Source organism: Colias eurytheme, chromosome 15 (genome assembly GCF_061535395.1).
Source record: "Colias eurytheme isolate Ceu_HAF_F1 chromosome 15, ilColEury1 Martin Lab GWU primary, whole genome shotgun sequence".
NCBI classification, from domain to species: domain Eukaryota; kingdom Metazoa; phylum Arthropoda; class Insecta; order Lepidoptera; family Pieridae; genus Colias; species Colias eurytheme.
In genome coordinates this window covers 11,343,104-11,365,463 of record NC_142994.1, presented here as the reverse complement: position 1 = coordinate 11,365,463, position 22,360 = coordinate 11,343,104, and the positions used below count along the sequence as shown (strand labels likewise).

The 22,360-nt window shown below is 33.6% G+C and overlaps 1 protein-coding gene across 1 annotated transcript in view; it reads right to left on the bottom strand.

The window, feature by feature from the left end:
- The window catches only part of LOC149902582 (protein O-mannosyl-transferase TMTC1-like), a 72,439-nt gene that overhangs the window by 4,194 nt on the left and 45,885 nt on the right, over positions 1–22,360 (bottom strand). Inside the window, exons 2-12 of the mRNA XM_090110311.1 lie at positions 17,042–17,219; positions 16,189–16,262; positions 14,960–15,097; positions 12,290–12,466; positions 10,034–10,223; positions 8,469–8,590; positions 7,685–7,846; positions 6,013–6,126; positions 3,960–4,103; positions 984–1,183; positions 552–711 (exon numbers count right to left, since the gene is read on the bottom strand). Coding sequence (XP_089966437.1) covers positions 552–711; positions 984–1,183; positions 3,960–4,103; positions 6,013–6,126; positions 7,685–7,846; positions 8,469–8,590; positions 10,034–10,223; positions 12,290–12,466; positions 14,960–15,097; positions 16,189–16,262; positions 17,042–17,219 — 1,659 coding nt within the window. The remainder of the gene's footprint in view (positions 1–551; positions 712–983; positions 1,184–3,959; positions 4,104–6,012; positions 6,127–7,684; positions 7,847–8,468; positions 8,591–10,033; positions 10,224–12,289; positions 12,467–14,959; positions 15,098–16,188; positions 16,263–17,041; positions 17,220–22,360) is intronic.

The window sequence follows — 22,360 nt, the reverse complement described above, 5'->3', positions numbered from 1 at the left end:
TGCCGTGTTTATAGGCACGCACACATATAAAATATGCGTAGACACGCAGATCACACATATAAAAACTTAGACACGGATAGTTTGTGTCTTTGCCGTCCCGTGACGTACTGGGTCCTGTGGCGGCGCTAGTGCAGCGCATGAATAGTGACTTGAGCCGAGCCGGTGTTATAGAAATTAGATATTATAATGTTACCAAAATACCGATAGATGGATCTAAAATATATTTGAAATATATTTTTATTTCATAACTACATTGCGCAATTAATAAAATTTAATGACGCTGTGAATTTCATTTATGCATATTAAATATTGATCAGAGTTTGGTAAATGGTAGGGTAGGCAGTGTCTTTATGTCTTTATGGAATGCACGCCACTGGCGGTAGGTGAGCGCAGCGCCGCGGAAGGCGAGCGTTTTGTACCTGGTCAGCAGCTGCAGCACTGAATGCTATATATACCTTGTTAATAACTGCAGCACTCTCGATCGCTTATCGAGCGCGCGGCAGGTAAGCGTTTTGTACCGGGCAGCAGCTGAAGCACTGAATGCTATATACCTTGTTAACAGCTGCAGCACTCTCGAGCGCTGACCGAGTGCACGGTACGTGAGCGCGGCGCCGCGGAAGGCGAGCAGGTCAGCGCGAGGCGCGTGCGGCCGCGACTGGAAACTCAGTCGCGTTGCTTCTAGGTAATACTTGGAAGCTGCAGCGGGGAGACCTGGCAAAGTTGTTTATGTGGTAGAAACGTTTATTTTAACACATACAGAAAATAATTTCAAAACTACATAGATATTCTACTAGAGAGATATTCGACTACATAGAGTACTGAATATTAAACATTGTTGTGGTCAATTTAGAACTTGGTTTTTACAAAATAAAGATAGATACTCATAAGTTTGTAAAATTATTCTCAAGCTGCATAATAAAAGAATTTTCGCGATGTAAAGTAACACAATCATAAACACAAAACATCTTTTGCCTACCACTTACCTCTACTCCGCCACCAGTTGCCGTACAAGATATAATGTTCCCAGTTATTCGGCTCCAAGTCCACCAACGTCTTCAAAATGTCCAGTTTCTCCAACTCCGGTTTCAAAGACAACAGTTCCACATGGGCTTGTACGAAGCGAGGATGTAAGGAAATACATCGCTCCAGCATTTTTACAGCTTGCTCGGGACGTCCTGTTTTCCTGAGAAATTTCGAGACTATTCAAAAGCTTGTAACCATAATGACGTCATTTATAAAAATGGATGACGTCATTATAACCCGATCATTTAGATCGTCCCCTAATAATCTTCATGATGAACAAAAATAAACAAGTATGGTAAAGGTCACTGGGATTATTAGTTGACCCGCGTCATCAAAGTCAGAGTATAAAAAATGTGTTTTATATTGAACTTGGTCTTACTTTTCATTGAGATGAGCAACCGATAAATTTAATGAAACAAAATTAAAGCTCTAGGTATATCTTTGCAAAATATTTAAAAATATTATGAAATATGCTGTAAATTAAAAAAGCATGAAACTGTACTTAAAATTGAAAATAATTTACGAAGTCCAATGAAAAATATGTTTAATTTTGTCGTCGCAGAATAAATTTTATATCGAGTCGCTTGCTATGACAGCGGTCACGAGAATTCACACTACATTCCAATCGTAAATTGTAAAAAGAAAATTTTATATTTTTATTGAATTTACAAATGCTTTTGTCCGGATAAAGAAAGCGTTTGTCATCATCAGAACTTTCATAAATTATATTTAAAAGTTGAATATGTATTATAGACTGGGGTAGAAGCCTTTGAAAATAATGAAAAGATAAAAAAAATCGCAGTCGGATGAAACCCATTATAGAAGGAGGGGAATATGATAAAAATGTAAGGAAAAATAAATTACGGTCAATCCGAGTTCGGGAAGCGGGAGGGGGGAGCTTCTAAGAGAAAAAAATGGTTTCTCTCAATTTCCGACAAAACTACAAGTCCTATAGAAAAAAGTTCAATGGCAAAGTTGCAGGTAATTAAAAGTTCTACAACTTTTGTATTCACAATTTTTTCACATAACCTAAAAATTTAGGTGAAAAATTCAAAAAACCAAGTTTTAGGTCTTTTATTTCTATCTACTTCAAAATTTATTTTTTTTCTACGAAATTTGGTGGAAACTTACTTTATTATGTCCCAAATACACTGTAATTTATTTGATTGAAAATATTTATTTTTTCGCCTTATTTTGAATTAATACCAAAAAAACAACCTAATTTTCAATCGAAAAGTCACCCGTCAAAATATCAGCTTTTTTCAAAAACTTGGGGTGCCTTTTATTCATTGAAATCTCTACTTTCATATGGTGTAAAAAAAATAAACACCACCATAGTAAATGTTCTCAGGAAATGCATACAAACAGTCTGAAAATTAGCTTTTACTAAATCAGGCACAATTCTTGAACTCTATATCTTCTCTTGTATCGGCTTTTCGGTAATATTTCAAAAGAAAAATAATTATCTGTTCTTAGTTTAATATTACAGCATATTCAAAAGCAAAATGATGTCGATAAAAACATTTCAGGTAGTTCGAGAAGTGTGCCTGATTTAGTAAAAGCTAATTTTCAGACTGTTTGTATGCATTTCCTGAGAACATTTACTATGGTGGTGTTTATTTTTTTTACACCATATGAAAGTAGAGATTTCAATGAATAAAAGGCACCCCAAGTTTTTGAAAAAAGCTGATATTTTGACGGGTGACTTTTCGATTGAAAATTAGGTTGTTTTTTTGGTATTAATTCAAAATAAGGCGAAAAAATAAATATTTTCAATCAAATAAATTACAGTGTATTTGGGACATAATAAAGTAAGTTTCCACCAAATTTCGTAGAAAAAAAATAAATTTTGAAGTAGATAGAAATAAAAGACCTAAAACTTGGTTTTTTGAATTTTTCACCTAAATTTTTAGGTTATGTGAAAAAATTGTGAATACAAAAGTTGTAGAACTTTTAATTACCTACAACTTTGCCATTGAACTTTTTTCTATAGGACTTGTAGTTTTGTCGGAAATCGAGAGAAACCATTTTTTTCTCTTAAAAGCTCCCCCCTCCCGCTTCCCGAACTCGGATTGACCGTAATTTATTTTTCCTTACATTTTTATCATATTCCCCTCCTTTTCTAATGGGTTTCATCCGACTGCGATTTTTTTTTGTTTCAAAAGTTATCTACTCTAGTCTATTATTCAGCTCTGAAAAGAATAAATAGCGGTAAAATAAATATGTAGATAATTTTAATATTTAGTAGTTTAATTTATGTTTTTTATAAAATTCTCACATAAATGTACAGTATCATTGAGCAGTTCCTAAGAAAATCTGATTTATTACAAACGGAAATCGTACTTTTCGTTTCTACGAAATTAAAAATGAGAAAAGCTTTTTTCCTCATTTTTCACTTTCCCAGAAGGACCACAATAATTTTATTTCTCAGAATAAACAAAAGTCGATTACATACATAACAAATACATAAACTTCTTACTGAATAACATTTATTTCTGATACCTTATATTTTGGAAATAATATACCTATACGGTTAATATTAAACTGCTAAACTATCAATAAGACTTGCACTATACTAATTAAAACAAAATAAAAATCACTTCTATTAGTTTATATCATTTTCATAAATGGTTTCGAAGAAACGCATGCATGGACAAACACACACCTACAAAGTATATTTGCTTAGAATATTATTTCGGGCCAAATATTTTCGGGTCAATTTTCACATACGGCACGAAGTGATCTCATACTAAGCTTTCGCTTGTGCTATGGAAACCAGATGGCTGATAAACATGCATACATAATTACATAATTTTAAATTAATGGTGGGGTGTGAATCGAACCCACGACCAGTGGCTTGGAAGGTAGGGTCACTACCAACCAAGCCATCCGGCCAGTCAAATATGAATAAAGTATATTTGTTTAACTATACTCACTTATACAGCTTCCCAAGGTTGTAATGTGCGTTTACATGATACTTATTGTACCGAATCGCTTGCAAGAAGTGGTGTTCTGCGTTCTCTGAACCAGTGACCAATGTTCCAATGTTGTTGTGAGCGCTGGCGTATGTTGGCCATAACCTAAATAGAAACCAATTTTATTTGTCACCTAAATACTTCAAGCATCACCTAAATACATTGTACAACATAACGTTATGGGAAATGGATAATATAATTTAAAGATAAGCAAATGTTGGAGTAGAATGAGAGTCTGGGTAAATGCTGTTTACTTGTGCAACTAGAGAATAAAGAAAACCTAGGTAAATAATATTAATATTACCACATTCGTAGCATTCAAATCTTGAAGTACTGTCGGTTTTTAAAGTGAAGAATACTACAAGCTATGTCATATCAAATGCAAAACCATGCAAGATATACAACAATAAGCAAAAAAAGTTAAACATAACACAATTATCTACGCTCCCATTGTGAAAACTCCTTGTATCCCGCAGGTACGTATGTTAATCTTAACATATTACATTTCTGTTTGAAATTCATACGCCAGGCGTACTTTTGTAAGCCAAGCACGTATCTTAACAGCAGAATTGCAATACCTGTCTAGTTCGAGCTTGAGCCACTGAAGAATTTGAATTGACTTAATTTTGAGGTACTTAGTATGAATTTTCGTATGAAAATTGTATTGTTTGCAGCTTTTTGTTGGTTATGATTCAACAATTTTGGTGGTCTATTTTATTGTTAAATCCATACTAATATTATAAATGCGAAAGTAACTCTGTCTGTCTGTTACTCAATCACGCCTTAACTACTGAACCAATTTGCATGAAATTTGGTATAGAGATATTTTGATACCCGAGAAAGGACATAGGCTACTTTTTATCCCGGGAAATAGGATAGGTTTTATCCCGGAAACCCCACGGGAACGGGAACTATGCGGGTTTTTCTTTGACTGCGCGGGCGAAGCTGCGGGTGGCGGCTGGTAAGCTATAAATATTAATCGATAAACACGTTCCCAATAAAGCAGCAGCATAGGCTTGTTATAGAATTAACATTTTTAATACTTAGTTGCTACACATTACTAATACTTCTATTTCCATAAAACTAAGCTAAAAACCATCGAAGCTATATTTCACTGAACAAGAGCATTTAAATATGTTCCTCCATTAGCATGCTACATGACCCCAGATCGATACACAATTATTAAAGTTGCGTATATTCAACTGTATTTATATCGGGGATTGGTAAAACATGTTCTACATTATACATAGTAACCTAAATTATACAATCGCTCTAAAGCGATAAGACCGCCATTTGTACTTAGTTTAAGCTATATTTAAGTGTCTGTATTTCTTTTTTATTCTCTTTAAGTGCAATAAAGAATTTATAAATAAATAAATAAAAGACAACTGATGTATAGTTAAATACAATATCAACAATCTACATCACTAATATGGAAACTTATAACACAAAATGTATGCTACAATTAGGCGACCAATTTGTAAGGGAATCCATGCGTATTCGAACAATACCGATTCGTTCTCATTGATGTAAGTATTGAATCAAGCCTATTATTATGATTGTACATAATATCAATCACTAAGCAATTATAACACAATTATGCGTAGTAATATCAAAGCTATTATAACATTAATATAGAAATTATAACTAGCTGTTCCCCGCGGTTTCACCCGCATTGCTCCGCTCTTGTTGGTCTTAGCATGATGATATATAGCCTATAGCTTTCCTCGATAAATGGGCTATCAAACACCGAAAGAATTTTTCAAATCGGACCAGTAGTTCCCGAGATTAGCGCGTTCAAACAAACAAACTCTTCAGCTTTATAATATTAGTATAGATTTATCGTTTACATTAACAAGGAAAATCACGAAAACAATAAAAACAACTCCCGAGACCTTTAACGAGGAAGAAGCAGAAAAACTAGAATGCAAATACCTATAACATAAAGGAAACAGCAAGCACACAAAAGCTTATCAAAGTATCTCAGGTCCCATTAAAATATCTAATTACAGACCTCAAAGCTTCTTTATAATGTTTGATGGCGGACTCTTGTTGTTCGGTTTCACGAAGAAAGTTGCCCAAGTTGTAGTGTAGTTTGGCGTTTTGCGGCAAGCTGGCTAAATCCGCGCTGCAACAAAATGCATTACGTCGCATTTATCATTCGAAGCGGCCAAATCTCGTCACACGATAGTTCTGGAAAGTTCTAGAAGATTTCGTGAAGTGTGGGTGACGTGGATGCGGGATCATTTTTGGTCGAAATTTTAAATGATGAGACATTTATATGTTTAAATATCTTGTTAATATAAAACATTGTGTGTGTCTATTTAACGGAGTAATCGGAATAAAATCCATTACGTCGAATTTATAATTCGACGAAAAAACTAGCTTACACGTGTAATAATTGTAGCCACAGTAAAAGAGCTACGAGACGAAATTCGTGTTAGTGAAAACGCTTACAACGCCTTGTGGCAATGAAAAAATGCCAAGTCTACGTAGATTGCGCCTAGTGAATTATATATTAAATTTAATATTAAAGGTTGTAATGTTAATTTGATGGGTATTGTGTGTTAAACTGTTTGAATTTGCTTTGCATTATCTGGCAGAGTGCATACCTATGTACCTGGAATAAAAGTTTTATCATTTAAATTTGGACGACACATATTTTGTCAAGTGTTCTAAGTGTTAAAAATTCGTCAATTTAAATTTTATAGTTAAAACAGTGAAGCATTCTCGAAACTTACTTTTCTGAAATCTAAATGTAAATATCCAAAGGTAAATAGTATTTAAATTATGTCCCATTTATCATTTGTTGAGTTCGAATTTCTTCTCGTGACGAGTTCACTACTGAGTTTTAAAAAATTTACATTTTAAGATTTATGTGTTCTTACAGTTAAAAATATAACATGACAATTCGATGATCTGTTATTATGATCAGGTGGTAATTTTGCACGCTCTTTTAGTTAGATTTTACTACTTTTTTCATTTTACAAAAGGTTCTTTGGTGTTATGTTCATTGTTTATCATAAAGAGGTATAACAGGAAATAAACAATATGGTACATAAATTTGCATTATAGCGGTACGGGTCGCATACTAAGTTGCACTGCCATCTGCTTTATTTGAGCACTTACTTACGCTATGCAATGATTTGAGCGGTATTCGGAGTGCGGATTAAACTCCCGCTGGCGGTGGACTATATTCTACATGACACATTATAACGTGTTTATTAGTCTTTTTTGTGTTTGATTATATAGTTCAAGTAGTTAATCATTCGAATGATTTGAACTATATTCTACTTGACACATTATAACGTGTTTAGTCTTCTTGACGTGACAACGTCTTATAATTCGTTAGAGCTGGTTGCACGCACGAAAAAACATGACTCATGCGGCGTTACCTCGCTCTGAGGCGTTCCATGTAAGGCTTGAAGTGGAAGCGAGAGCGCGGAACGAGCGACAAAAAACACAATCGGACGTTGTCACGTTCAGCTATCGTCAGTAAACCGACTTTACAGACAACCAATTTATTTTTTATGTCAGAGCAAGCAAAGGAGCAGATGGGCCAACTGATATTAAGTGGTCACCACCGCCCATAAACACTTGTAACACTAGAAGTGTTACAGGAAAGTAAGAACAAGTTCTAGAAGATTTCGTGAAGTATGTATTGTACACGATTGTAAATGTGTTACCGCAGCAGAGTGTGGCGGTCGCGCCAGTCCGCGTTGCGGCGCAGCGTGCGCGCGGCCCCGCCGGCCGCCAGCGCCGCCAGCCCCACCACGAGCAGCGCGCGCCAGCCCGCCTTCGTCCACATCAGTTGGACGCCGTACGCCGTTATTATTACGCTACCCACGCTGTAGGCAAACTTTCTTATGAGTAAATATAGTCTTATTGTGTATTTTTAAGTATTGTAGTAGTATTGTAGCATATAAGTATTGTATAAATTCATTATGTACTTGTGACTGCTATGTGCCATTAAATAAACGTTTTCTTTCTTTCAATAGTTTTTGCGTGTTATTAAATATTATATCAGAAACTAGCTGTGTGTTCCGCGGTTTTACCCGCAATGCTTCACTCGTGTTGGTCTTAGTTCCCGAGATTAGCGCGTTTAAAACAAACAAACTATTCAGCTTTATAATATTAGTATAGATAAAATCGAGACGACTCAGCGCCGTATATTTACACGAACTATTTCGAGTCCCTTTTGACACCTCTACAAGTATGCTTTTCCTCCAAAGATGTGATAAGTAGCTCTGCTGCGAAAATCTATGATGTAAGTAAGTAGACTCCGTTCTGCACATATGCGTGCGTGCGCACCCATGACACGCATTCTTCCAAATAAAAAACACGTATATTGGCTGAATCCATTTCCACCAGTGAAAAGCACCGTAACTCAAAATCTATTCGACAATTTAGTATGTACTTACTCTCATAACTAATTTTGAAAATATATGAATATTAGTTGATTAACTTTACCTGGGAATGTAGAGCACTCGTTCAGCGATCACAAAACCAACTGTGACCAGTAAGTTGCTAGCTGGTACGAACGGTATGACCAGCAACAGAAGACCCACCACGGCTGGTGTGTGCCTTTGTACCTGGGGCCAAGAATATTGGTTATATTTCGTATTGATATTCATAGGCATTCGAATGTTTATTTAAATTTAACTAAGAATTTAACATATACAAAAAATATAGCACATTTTCTATAATAATAATTACGGGGATGTCGTCTCAATATATTCTGTTTCCACTAATAATTGCTAAAGACTATTTCCAGGACTAAAATTGATTTTTCCTTTCAGAGAATCATAGACACATACATACATAAACCTACAAACAACCGTATTTAGACTAACATTGTGACACGAGAATTTTATATATATTTATATAAAATTCTCGTGTCACAATTATTTTATTAAATTATTATTATTATTTTATATATATATTATTGAATCAATACATTTGGACTTACGATAAATAGTACCATAAGCTTGATAAATGATAAGTCATATCTGTGAGTCATATACTTTTATAATAACTGCAATGAATTTATCACTTATTTAGAAAATATAAGGATATGAAACAATTATAAATGTAACACATAGACACATAAAAAATATCAAAGTAAATGGACATTATGAGGTTTGAATGAGCGTAGCCTAAAAATAAAACTCATTAGCGTTATAAATGAGTTGTCATACACATAAGACTTAAAATAAAAACCCCGAATACTCGTAAAAAAGATTAAACATCAATCAACATTATTAATTCGAGCAAATATGAAGGGTACCCTTTCAGAGGTCGTATTCAGGCAATTACTTTTGGCCAAATAAATATTTGTGTTTCATATAAATTCCTTCATATGCTATTTAAATTTATTGCTATCCTATCTGTGCCACGCGGTTTTACCCGCATTTCTATGCTATATATTATCATCACGCTGAGACGAACTCAGCGTGATGATATGGTAGCCTATAGCCATCCTCAATAAATGGGCTATCTAACACTAAAATAATTTTTCAAATCTGACCAGTTGTTGCTGAGATTAGCGTGTTCAAGCAAACAAACAGAATCTTCAACTTTATAATATTAGTATATATATTTATATTATGAAACATAAGAAATTAAATGGCAGTAAAAAAGTTTTTATCTAATAGAGAAGGAAAAAAAAATTCTAAAGCGTAAGCCGGACAAATTAGATAGCTAAGAACTATTCAATTTGTATTAAAAAGCAATTTTTTCTTTAGATATTATGTTACGTTTAATGTCGCTGAGAAAAGAACAAAAAATATGTTAACAATGGTCGTATATTTAATTATATTATAACAGTTATTACACAATAATCTAATGTTAAGATTCTTAATAATTCATATACCTACATAGTTCCAAATTTACGATATTGTCAAGTTTCTAAATTATTTTTTACTCAGATTCTGATGTTTGTTATTAAGAATTCGTTTAGTTTGTCAGATGTACATAAACTTTTAAAAATTTTCATCCCCATAAAAAAATCACTGCATCTAAAACGAAATACGTACCTCCAAATCCGTCAAGCACCTATATCCCAGTAACAGCAGGATCCCAAACGCCGCACACGTGAGAATGTTCCTCGGATCCCAGCCACTCGTGATGAGCGGCACGGATCCCATCTGCCAGTCGTGGCTGAGCGTCCAGGGGCAGAGGAGCAGCCACCAGTTGAAAGCAGCCAGGTAGCAGAACGTCATGAGTCTGGAAATGTGTCTTATTAGGGTGTATTTCCACACAATAATGTGCGAGGAATGTTTGTAAATAACCAATAGAGAGCAGTGGTGGCTCAGTGGTGAGACCTCGGACTTCGAATCGATAAGTCCGGGGTTCGAGACCGGGCGAGCGCGCAGGAAATAAATTGATTTTTCAATTTATCTGCGCATGTTGTAACATCACCACTGCTCGAACGGTGAAGGAAAACATTGTGAGGAAACCGACATGTCGAAGAATCAAAAAGTTCGACGATATGTGTCATCCGCCAACCCGCACTTGGCCAGCGTGGTGGATTATGGCCTGTACCCTCATAGGAGGCCCGTGTCCCAGCAGTGGGAACATATATGGGCTGATGATGATGATGATGATGATGATTGCTACAAGCGCTAAACTTCAAACTAAATAGAGCGATATGATTGGTTACAACTTACAAACACATTGCTCGCTACACATCCTCACACATTATTGGTGGAAAAGCACTTTTAGGCTCTAGGTAATGAGATAACTATTTTTAGAGTGTGGTAAGAATGTTACATTTATAAAAGAAGGAAAAAAATGACTGTCATTTGAATGACACGAGAAACCACACATAAATGAGAGGCAATAAAACATTTCGAGTTGAAAATGAATGAATGAATAAATGTTTGTATATAACCGCACATTCATTTCTTCATTAATTTTATACATTGATAAAAAAATGCACTGATTTACAATACTATAACGTTAACACTTGAAATAATAATAATATACAGGACAAGGACTGTGATCCAGACTGTAGTAAGTAAAAATAAATATTTTAGTATTATAATAATTAATTGTCTTCTGTTATAAGTGATTATTTTATTGTTAATTTAGTTAAAATACCTTAAAACTAAAGCAGTAGCATTTTCAATTAAAGGTAACATGATAATAAAATAATAGTGTATAATATAGTGTAACGTTCATATTAGTCGAAATGCATACTAAAGTTACAATGCTAAAAGCACCTGAGGGCAAGCCTTTGAACTTAATAACCTCTATATAGAATATGACGTAAGTAATACTATGTTTTGTTGCCTCTTGATGGAACTGCATTTGAGAATTTTAGAGAAGCATTTGATTCACTAGATATTAAGAATCTTTCATTAAAATCATGCTATCATCCAACCATACCTGACGAGGATGTTCAGAAACTGGTATAAATTAAATTATTTTTATTGGATTAGCGTGAAAGGATATATTTATAAATTTATAAATTATTTTTATTTAAAAGTCCAGATAGTAGGCACGGAACAACCGTAAGGTTATAAGTGGGGTTAGTTATTTTAAGAATCAATTATTTACTATGCACACATAGATAATTACGATAATTATAATATTAAAATTATTAAAAAGTATTCAATTTCTAATCAAGGGAAAATAAATTAGTATTTCCATGGAAGTCAATGTGCCGCGACTTCCATGCTATCCCACAACTTCCAAATTGTATTGGATTAAAGACGTATTTCCCAAAATAATAGAATCGCTCAAATAAATTTGAAATTTCATTCAAACTCATTGACGGTAACGCAAACTTTATCCAGGATCTTACAATAGAAAACAAATTTGGACCGAGTTAGGAGTTGGCAACGATACAATGGGGGTTAAATTAGTGCCAAGTAAAGCAAGTTTTCAATGGAAAATGTATTATTTAGTCATTAAGGGATGTAATTGTGATTTTTACTGTGACGGAAGGGTATAAACTTCACATTGAACATATAAGGGAGATTATCAAAATCATTTATTCATTTGTTTTTGGGAGTTTTAGTTTAAAATTCAATTAAGAACTGCCAGTTTAATAATCTTTACTAGTACGGAACGAAAGTTTGAGAAGAATCATGTTACTATTTCCTGCAAATGCTACTTATTTTTTTTGAATGAAAAGCAATGCTATATATTTGATTGATTCTAATTGATCATTTCCGGAAACATTTCTAAAACTAATTCTCACTAATATTTATTGATAGGCAACGACGTAAACGGATACGACTTATCAATTAAAATATTAAGTGCCAAATAGAATACAACAATCTTACCTCACAAAAAAGCTTGGATGGAACGCAGCAGGGTTGTCCTGTGGTGAAAAAACCGGCCAGGTCCCTTGCAAAAGAGCCAACCTAACGCTTATCAATAGGGCTAGAGACACCACTATCTTAATTGTCCTGATTGACAGCCCTGCACATTTCTTCTCGATCTTCAATGTACATATGGACCTGTGTAAAGATATTAGTATTACATGTAATTTTATTTTGTGCAAACATAAAAAAGAGCGTGTGTGCCGAGCACACGCGTCAGAAGCGAAACTTCTTTGGCGAGATTCAAAGATACCAAAATCGTCGTCTTACTCCATGACGTGATGGAATTCACATGACGCAACCTTGAAATTTTACTCTCAACGCGCCTAAAGAAGTTTCACTTCAAAAATAAGAAAGGTCATGATCATAAATTAAAATAAATGACCCTCATATTATTTCTTTGATGCACGTTATTTTTATTGTATAATAATAAAATATAAGAACTTTTAATGCATTTTCTAACAACGATGGTGTCCTTCATAGGCAACTTGAGATATTTATTATTTCAATTCCAGGAGCAAAACACTAAGAATAAAGTACAATCTAGATGAGAAAATAATAAACTTGCTATTTTAAACAGCATTATATTTTTTGCATAAATAAATACGCAAAACACAAGGAGATATAGACATAATTATGAAAAAAAAATAAGAATGTTAAACCTTTTATTGTGAGGCAGGATTTGAACCTGCAACTGCAATACCTTAACCGCCGGATCTTCTCACATTTAAATATTCCAAATGGTAAAAAATAATAATTTATGCCTCTCTATCTAGTCAGACAGCCGTGTGAATGACAAAATACATGTCTAGTTTTATGTAAGAAATAGCCAAAGAAATAAACGCGGATAACGTCGCGGGCGTCAGCTAGTTAATATTAACTTTCACACATAATATGGACTCATAGTACATAACAGCCAATAATGAGCTTTATTTCAGTACAAAATTTACGCACAAAATACACAATATAAATGATAAAACTGTAAATCACCAGAACTCGATAAATAATTAGGTGCCGAATCGTATGAGTTTAATTTATATTGTGAGGTGTAAAAACACTGGTATTTATTGCTATGTTAATTACAATATACATACTTGTTAATATAATTGTTGGATTTTTTTAAGTTTAATTATAACTAAGTGACTAATTGTATCTTTGGTGATAATGTCACAGTGGTTAGTATAATATGTATACAGGGTGTCCCACTATTGGTATACTAAGCGCGAAGGGTAGTAGTTTTGCATACACTGATCACGTAAAAATACTTAAACAACAAAATTACGTCAAAAATGTCTCCTTTGAGCTTAGTATACTACAGTGGGACACCCTGTATACGTGCTAAAGTATAATATCGATTGTTTAAAGTCGTAACCAAATTGTTTTAACAGTTTTAGAAAAGCTCGAATAACTTTGATACAACAATAGTTTATGATATCGCCAGCGAAACAATATTTTTATTATAATAAAATCTAAAATTTTAAAGAACAAGCATTTAGTAATAGTTTTAATTTGTAATGTCTAATGGAATTTGAATAAATTAATATCTCAATAATCATTTACAGTAGAATTCATACATGTTTTTCCAGCAGGCAAATAAATTTACTCGCTTTTATTTTTTTAACGTTAGAATAAACATTACTCAGTTTTCGCGGGAAATTCTGCGAATCCTTCTTTTTGTAATATCAATAAGACATCAAAATCATGTTTTATGTGTAAGTTTCATGGAACAGATTTGTACTAGAATAAATCTCTGCGAAAATCTAATTAATGAATAGCTTCAAAGAAGTAATTAATAATATAAATTTGTAACGAATAGAAAAAAAATCGATCACGAGGCGGGACTCGAACCCGCATCCTTTAGCGCCATTCCGGGGCGGATGCCTGACCAATTCAGCCACTCGTGACCCGCCAGAGCAATCGAATGTATTCTATTCTTTCAGTTTTTTATGTGTCTAAGGGACACACAATCATCTCAACCAATATGAAACACTTTTCAGTGAATACAATATTGTAACGAAGTAATTATTTCTTAATAAAATATCAATAATTATAACATGACATGGGAAGCGTCTTGTATCTTATTAACTTAAAGGAATGGAGCAAAAGGCGGCGAAATTTCTATTAAATAATTAATAAGCAAGCCTTTCATGTGAAATGTCAATTTTCTTGAAACGACGAGTGTAGGTAATTTATATAATATAACATTAAAATATTAAAATAGGTTTCCTTTCATCACACAGCTCTACCTTAAGCATGTTAAGACTTTCTTTAAATATATTCGGGGGTAATTATCTTGTAGGGTGCCTCAGGGTAGTAGCTATATGGCCCCAGGTTTTTCTTGATCTACATAGGTATATATAATTGTTTGTATAATTGTCTGTAAAGGCGTAACGACGCGTTTATTAGAACTTACAGTTGTTATATATTTATAAAAAAATACCATTGATACATTTTTAATTCAATCTAAGATAATTCAAATATGGCAATGTTATTCTGTTTCTAAAAAATATTCGTGTTGTGATTATGTATAATATAAGTTAACCAACTTATTTCAACGCGTGAAACATCCTGACCTCTAGTAAAAGTGTACTTACATAAAATATGAAACGAATAAAACAATAAGTTACTTACCTTTTAACAAACGGCCAACACCGGTAGAAGTCAATAGCTAGGTTCAGTACGAGGATAGTAATGCCAGTCTCCTTGGCCAGCATACTAAGACCTCCGAGAATTACACTCAGCCATACACTCTTCTTATTACTTGTAGGTCTAGAAGAAATGGACATGATTAATGGCTTTGAATTTGAGATTGAGTTTGAACATTAAAAATACTGCAGTAGGTCTACTATACCTATTGTATTGTCTATTGTTTTAAAAGTCACTCTCTACTAAAAATATTTAACTTTAAGACCTTAGTGAATATAAATAAATAATTTATTAAGATCAAAATATTTAAAAAATGTCACCAAGTTTTAATGCATGCGAATACCTACTAATGGGGTAAGTATTACGATTTTAATGTAAATTTTAATATTCATTAATTTATTATTGGTTTGCTCTATTAAACGTGCCAACTGATTAATATTGTGCAAATTAACTGCTTGGTGGATATATTTCGGTGAACACTTCTTTTTTTTACCAACAAATTGTTTTGGTCTTTTTTTGTAGTGTTTATTCTGTTGATAAATATCCCTAATATAATAGGAAAATTCCTAAATCCGTATTAAAGTAATGCAATGAATCATAAAACAATTTACCATACATTAAAAATCACAAAAAATCTACAAAAATATAAATAAAACGCCTCCTTACAATTTTTCCGCATTCGAACAATTCGGACCCATTATTTTTCCCTACGATTTTAAAATTAGACCGCCATTATTTCATTCAATCACGTTGGAATATAGGCAAATTGTAAATGGAGTTCAGGCTACCATTTATGGTTATTATCGGAAAGTGGAGCTAAAAGTCCGATCAGGGCATTAAATATTAATTGAAAAACGCTTTCATAGTTCCGTTGAAAATGATACATGGTTACATTGTTTCGTAAAATAATTTACAATTAATAAAATATTGAGTAATTAAGTACCTAAAGGACTTTTAAACGTATTTTAAACGCGCGATATTCTTAACAAGAGCTTTCGAAAAAGTGCAGTGTTATAGTAAGCTTGGTCACGGAGCAGACTGGACTTAAAATTCGTATATTATAATGCTCGCGTAAAACGTAACATTACGAATTAAGTTGAAGAATAGCTTTAAAGGAATTAAAGAGCTCTTTTTATATAATATAAGTAATAAAAGTACGATTCAATTACATCAATCAATTATTGCTAACTAAAAAGTTATATGTATAAACTTACCTATGATACACCAATAATGAGGATAGAAAAAATATACACGCCAGCACATCTGCTCGCCCCACTACTCCTGCTACCTGTAGAAAAAAACCAATAAACTTCAGAACAAGAAAAACAAAACAAAAAAAATACTTTAAAATTAGATACCTAAAACATTCTATAAAAAGTTAATAAGGTAATAAATCATCGCTCTAAATTACACAATAATAGTGAATTAATATTAAAATCTGCTGTAAATAAAAACAATATTATTAAGGAGAGAAAATGTTTAGATTTTAATAAAAGAGTAACGAAAAATAAAATAAATTATAATTTGCCGCCAAGGCGAACGTTATAATATTTTTTGCGCGGTTATTTAAAAAAAATAAACATTCGCATGACAGCTGCCACAGACAATATATTTTGTACTGACATGAAAATTTATTATAAAATTCCTAACTTATAATAATATAACGGGACCTGAAAATAAATTTATGTGAGAAATTCGATTACAGTCGAAACTGTGTAGGACTTAATATTTTTAAAGTTATACAATGAATGCAATGAAGCATTAAAATATAAGGACGACCTTTTAATGGACATGGCATGTTGTCTCTATAAAAAAAAATTGTTGCGCAAATTTTAAGATAATTTCTTAGCCCTATATAAATCCATTTAATAATAATTAGATATTATTTTTTAACTACCTGTTCAGTATGTACAGGATGGACAGCAAATAGCAGAGCAGCGAGCACCGTAAACGGGCGTCGCAACCGCGCGATCGTGACGCACGCCCGGGCGACGAGCTCGCAACACGCCGCGTGTAGAAAGACCTTACATGTGTATCACAATCACTTCCAGATATTTATATAATTACCGCTTCAGTATGTACAGGATGGACAGCAAATAGCAGAGCAGCGAGCGCCGCAAACGGGCGTTGCAACCGGGCGATGGTGACGCACGCGCGGGCGACGAGCGCGCAACACGCCGCGTGTAGAACGACGTTGCATGTGTGCCACCACCACGGCCGGAGGCCTGCGAGTGCGTAGTTTAATCTGTAACAAGAAAAAACGTATTTATTTTTGCAGGTGAAATCGTCACCACGAAATTAGAGATAGGGGATTATACATTCTTTTTAAGCTTCACTACCTATGTCAAATTGCTTATTTAAATAGAGGAAGAAAATAATCTTATTAATCTTAAATAGATTAATGGTCTACATTATATTTTATGCGAAAATTATAACTGAACATCTTTTAATGTTATATTAATTCAAGCTAACTCACACATAAAACACTAGCGTTCAAACATGCTAAATGAACGCGCACCCTACCTACGTAGATTTCTAACGTTATTCTGGGTAAGTAAACTACATACTAAGACCTTTTTCCCGGCAATTTACCGCGCCGTGCGTGAAAAATTCTTTATAAAACTCCGTGAACGCGTTTCATTTTGCCTTCCTTGAAGTGTACTTTTTACCAGCTCGTACGTGTAAGGTGGTAAGGCGTTTCATGCTTTATATGTTTTACTTGAAACTTAGTATAAAAGTGGTTTAAATATTTGAAATGTAAATACAATTATATAGGATATAAGTTGGTGTTTGTATTAATGGAAATTTGTATGAGCATTATAAAACCATCACGCAATCAGGCATCAAACAAATGTAGTCCAGTATTATATATAAAGGGTATATTTTTATAAAACTAAGGCTGAAACTTTTCAGCAATAGATTGCTGAAATAAATATTTATCTACAAAAAAATCTGCTTTAATTAATTTTGATAACATTAGTTAAAATAAAAAATCTCATTTTACACGCTTTTATTTTTATTTAAATTACATTAAATCGATTTGTAAAACTAAAATGGGTTGTATCTGCCCCTCAAATTGCCCTATTAAAATAAAAATATTTATTCCAATATTCTAAACAGCAATAAAAAACCCGAATTTTTTATTCAAATCTATTAACAAACACGAAAAGGCAATTGGAACAAACGATTAAAAGCAAATACGTGTAAAGATAACATGATTGGCACATGTCATTCGAATACCATGTATTATTTATACCGCACGACAATCCGACATGCAACTAAGCGCAGACGGCACGACACGACAGCGACACGTTATTTTTTTACAATATTAATAGCAATACTGACAGCTTAGGAACGAGGATCACGCGACTTCCGCGGAAATATTAAATTGGATCATTATTTTGTGGGAAATCGCTTCTGTTTTCGGAATAGTATTATCGTAGTTATATGCAAATCATACGTCATTCAATATTGCAAAATATTTTAAGTTATAACGACGTTAAACCCAAATTAACTATTCACGTATTTAATTATAAAGAGAAGAAGCTGAAAAATTGTATTCGTGTGATATGTCGTAATGATGAGCCCATACATCTCTACATCGGCTTCATCTTATATGTTTATGAATTTGCCATTGTTATATTAATACTGTATTGCATTGAATGCCCAACTTCTCCGCCCAAAGACCGCGATTAATTAGTCCTAAACATAACCACAGTAAAAAGATACAAACAGTTTACAAATATCATGACAAACTCACACGATACACTAATAAAATCAACACAAGCCAGACAAGTCATCAAAGTGTGAGAAAAGATAAAAGAGCGCTGATTGGTGTTCAACGATATCTGGCACGAAGCTATTAAAAAGCAATCAGCCAGCGGTGTCCACTGTCCTCGATGAAACTTCAGCCGGTCATTGATTATATTTATACGTGTTAGGTATTAGATGTGTCTGTGGTTAGGTTATACATTATGTGTTAGGTATAAGTATTAGATTTGTCTATGGTTAGGTGGGTTTAGATGGTATACTTTGTAGAATATTCGTGGTCTAAATTAACTTATTGATGTTAATATCAATCAATAATATTATGATATTTATGATGATAACATGGTGAAAAATGGTTTAAGGCAATGACGTCACTCAATCGAAAAAAAAGAAGAAGAATATACGTAAAAAAATGTAGCATGCATCGATAGTTTTAAATGTAACTAAACATTATTTTAAAGGTATTTTGGATACATTGGGATTAATCTATAGTTACTATTTGATATAAAAAAATAAATACTTAGTCTGTATTGTTAATTCCATGTTATTTTCTATTGGCTTGCATTGATACCTTCTTTTTTTTTATCGTGGGGAAATCTTCCAAAGATACCCACGGCCCCCGGGGAAGGAGCCGTGGGCTATGTCGGATTCTTACCGACTAAAACCCCACTGTGTTCCGTCGAGCCGCTTTAATGATGGGGCCGCGGGTATTTGTTAGAATTCTTCCGCGACCCCCTCGGCGGCAGCCCATCTCCAGGCCAGGCGCAATACGAGGCGGGATTCGAACCCGCGTCTTTCGCCTTCTCAGGGTGACGTCTGACCGCTCTGCCACCTGTGACCCCAGTTTTTATAGGTACTTTATAGTATAGAGTTTAGTATTATAGAGTGTACCGTGATGAGATTCGTCCATGGCAAAGTTAACTAGAAGGATACATTTTATACCTAACTGTGTTTATTACTATCATGAAAGCATTTTAAGGTTAATTACACTGTCCAATGACGTCATACTTCGATGTAATGTTATTATGTCTGTTAAAAGTTTTGTCGCTTACATATTTTATGAGTATTGATTATATTTTCTTCATATCAGTCTAGAGACATCAGGTGATACGGGGGGAATCAATTTTATTAGTACCTACGTGTTTTCTACAACTGAGTCAAATAATATGCATTTAAAATTGTAAGGCGAAACATTTATGCACTCTACATATAAATTTGTAATATATCTCTATCTACTCTACTTACATGAAAATTATTTATTTATGAAATTATATTATTTTCTGTGTGCTGTGCGTCGTTTTCATGAACGTGTATTTTTTTTGCAACTCATATAGTTTTTTATATTTGTTTTATCGCGACAAATGCAGTGGAATGCAGGTGAAATTAAAATCGATCATACGAAAAAGTATTACAAAAAATACCTAATGATGAATGTGATATAAGTATTCACATTAAAACAAAATTACGTGTGAAATTTAATTTAGAATTTACATTTTCCGATTGATTTGACTGAGTGCATAATTAAATTCGTTTGCACGAACCGAAAATAATAGAATTATAATAACTAAAATGCAAATCAAATATTTGTTTCACCGGAATTCAATGAACGACAGCTTATTTTGAGCATGAATATTATATTCCTGTTACAATAGTATGCGGTGTGGACATCACGTAGTATACGTGTTTTTATATTATGTAAATGTTAATCTGGGAAATAATAAAAAAAGTAATGTAGATCCTGCATTTAAACATACTTTTTTCACTATGTAGCATACTGGTCGTTGGATTTTGGGTGGCGAAAGAAGACGAAGTAAATTTGCGCGTATAAAATTTAATACTCAAAATTACAGGGTACGCGGCCAATCGTACGGTGCGGTGACGTGATGCCGCGATGACGCAGTACTAACGTTCCGTTCCACTCGATTTTGTTGCGGCAACACACTATTATACTTATTTCTAATAATTATATGAACAGAACTGTGAACAGAACTCAAAGTTACACTGAATTTATTTTACGTTTATTCACTAATCGATATTTCATGTAGCTTTTCTGTAAAGCTTAGCTAAATGTAACGCTTCAATCGAATATGCAAAAGCAAATTAAATTCGATATATGAAAAATATATGCAATTAATCAAGACGACGAAAGGTATCATTAAATTTTACAAATCCAGTCCAACTGCTATTTATTCCCACCAATAATTAAAAAAATTGGTTGTCTGTAAAGTCGGTTTACTGACGATAGTTGAACGTGACAACGTCCGATTGTGCTTCTTTGTCGCTCGTTACGCGCTCTCGCTTGCACTTCAAGCTTTACATGGAACGCCTCTGAGCGAGGTAACGCCGCATGAGTCATGTCAATTTAAGACGTTGTCACGTCAAAAATTTAAACTACCAATAAAATTACAAATTCATATCCACAAAATATAACACGCTAGCGCGGTTTCATTAGCGAAGACAGCGGTCGACGAAACCAATTTAAAACTTAACATGAAGGTGAAATGCCTGAGGTATATAATTTAAGTTCGTAAACGCGGTTCCGTAGTCTTGAAACAATGTTCGAGTTCACAAGCTTTGAATAGCTGGTAATACTGTCTATCCTAACTTGTTCGTGAACACGGGGTATGCAGCGTCACCCGTATTTGAGGTTATAAGAAAAATAGTGAAGATTTTCTCAGCATGAAGGAATATTCAAAATATATAGTTAAGATAAAATTTTTAAGTTTTTCTCGTGTGAAGGAATATCCAAAATATATGGTTAAATTAGGTATTTAAGATTAAAGTTTTAAATAATAGAAAAAAAAATTCACAAGGCGGGATGTTTTAGTTGATTTATTATAAAAAATAACAAGGGCTATTTGCAATTCATGGTGTTAATAATTTGAGAATCCATTTTTGTCCTATCCCATCTGTATTATGTGCAAATATCTGTTGAACGATTTAAAAGTGATAAAGTTACAGATAGACAAACACGACGTTCCTTTTTAGAAGTGGCTGTAACACCTAATATTATAAGCACTTAACTGAAAATGATGACCGCCTCCTTGGTACAGTGGTTGACACGTGAGCGTAGAACTGAGAGGTCCTGGGTTCGATTCCCGGTGGAGACGAAGAAAAATAAATGTCTCGGTCTGGCAGGACACAGAAGGCTGATCAGTGATCACCTACTTGTCCCTAAAGAAAATCGATCAGTGAAACAGATGTATGAATAATGCATCTGCCCCTTACCCCACTAGGGGACACGGGTCTTCACTTTTTTAACTGAAAATGTGAAAAAACTCATTCCAGACTCATTGATTAGTTGAATAGTAGCATAAATTATAAATCTAGCTATAAATCTATAATAAAGGCGAAAGTTTGTAAGGATGTATGGATGTATGGATGTTTGTTACTCTTTCACGTAAAAACTACTGAACCGATTACAATGAAATTTAGCACACATATAGAGGGTAACTTGGATTAACACATAGGATAGTTTTTATCCCGGAAATCCCACGGGAACGGGAACTATGCGGGTTTTCCTTTGCAAACGCGGGCAAAGCCGCGGGCGGAAATCTAGTCTAGCTATAAATCTATTTAAAAGCAAACATAATATTAACATTAAGTTATCAAGATAAA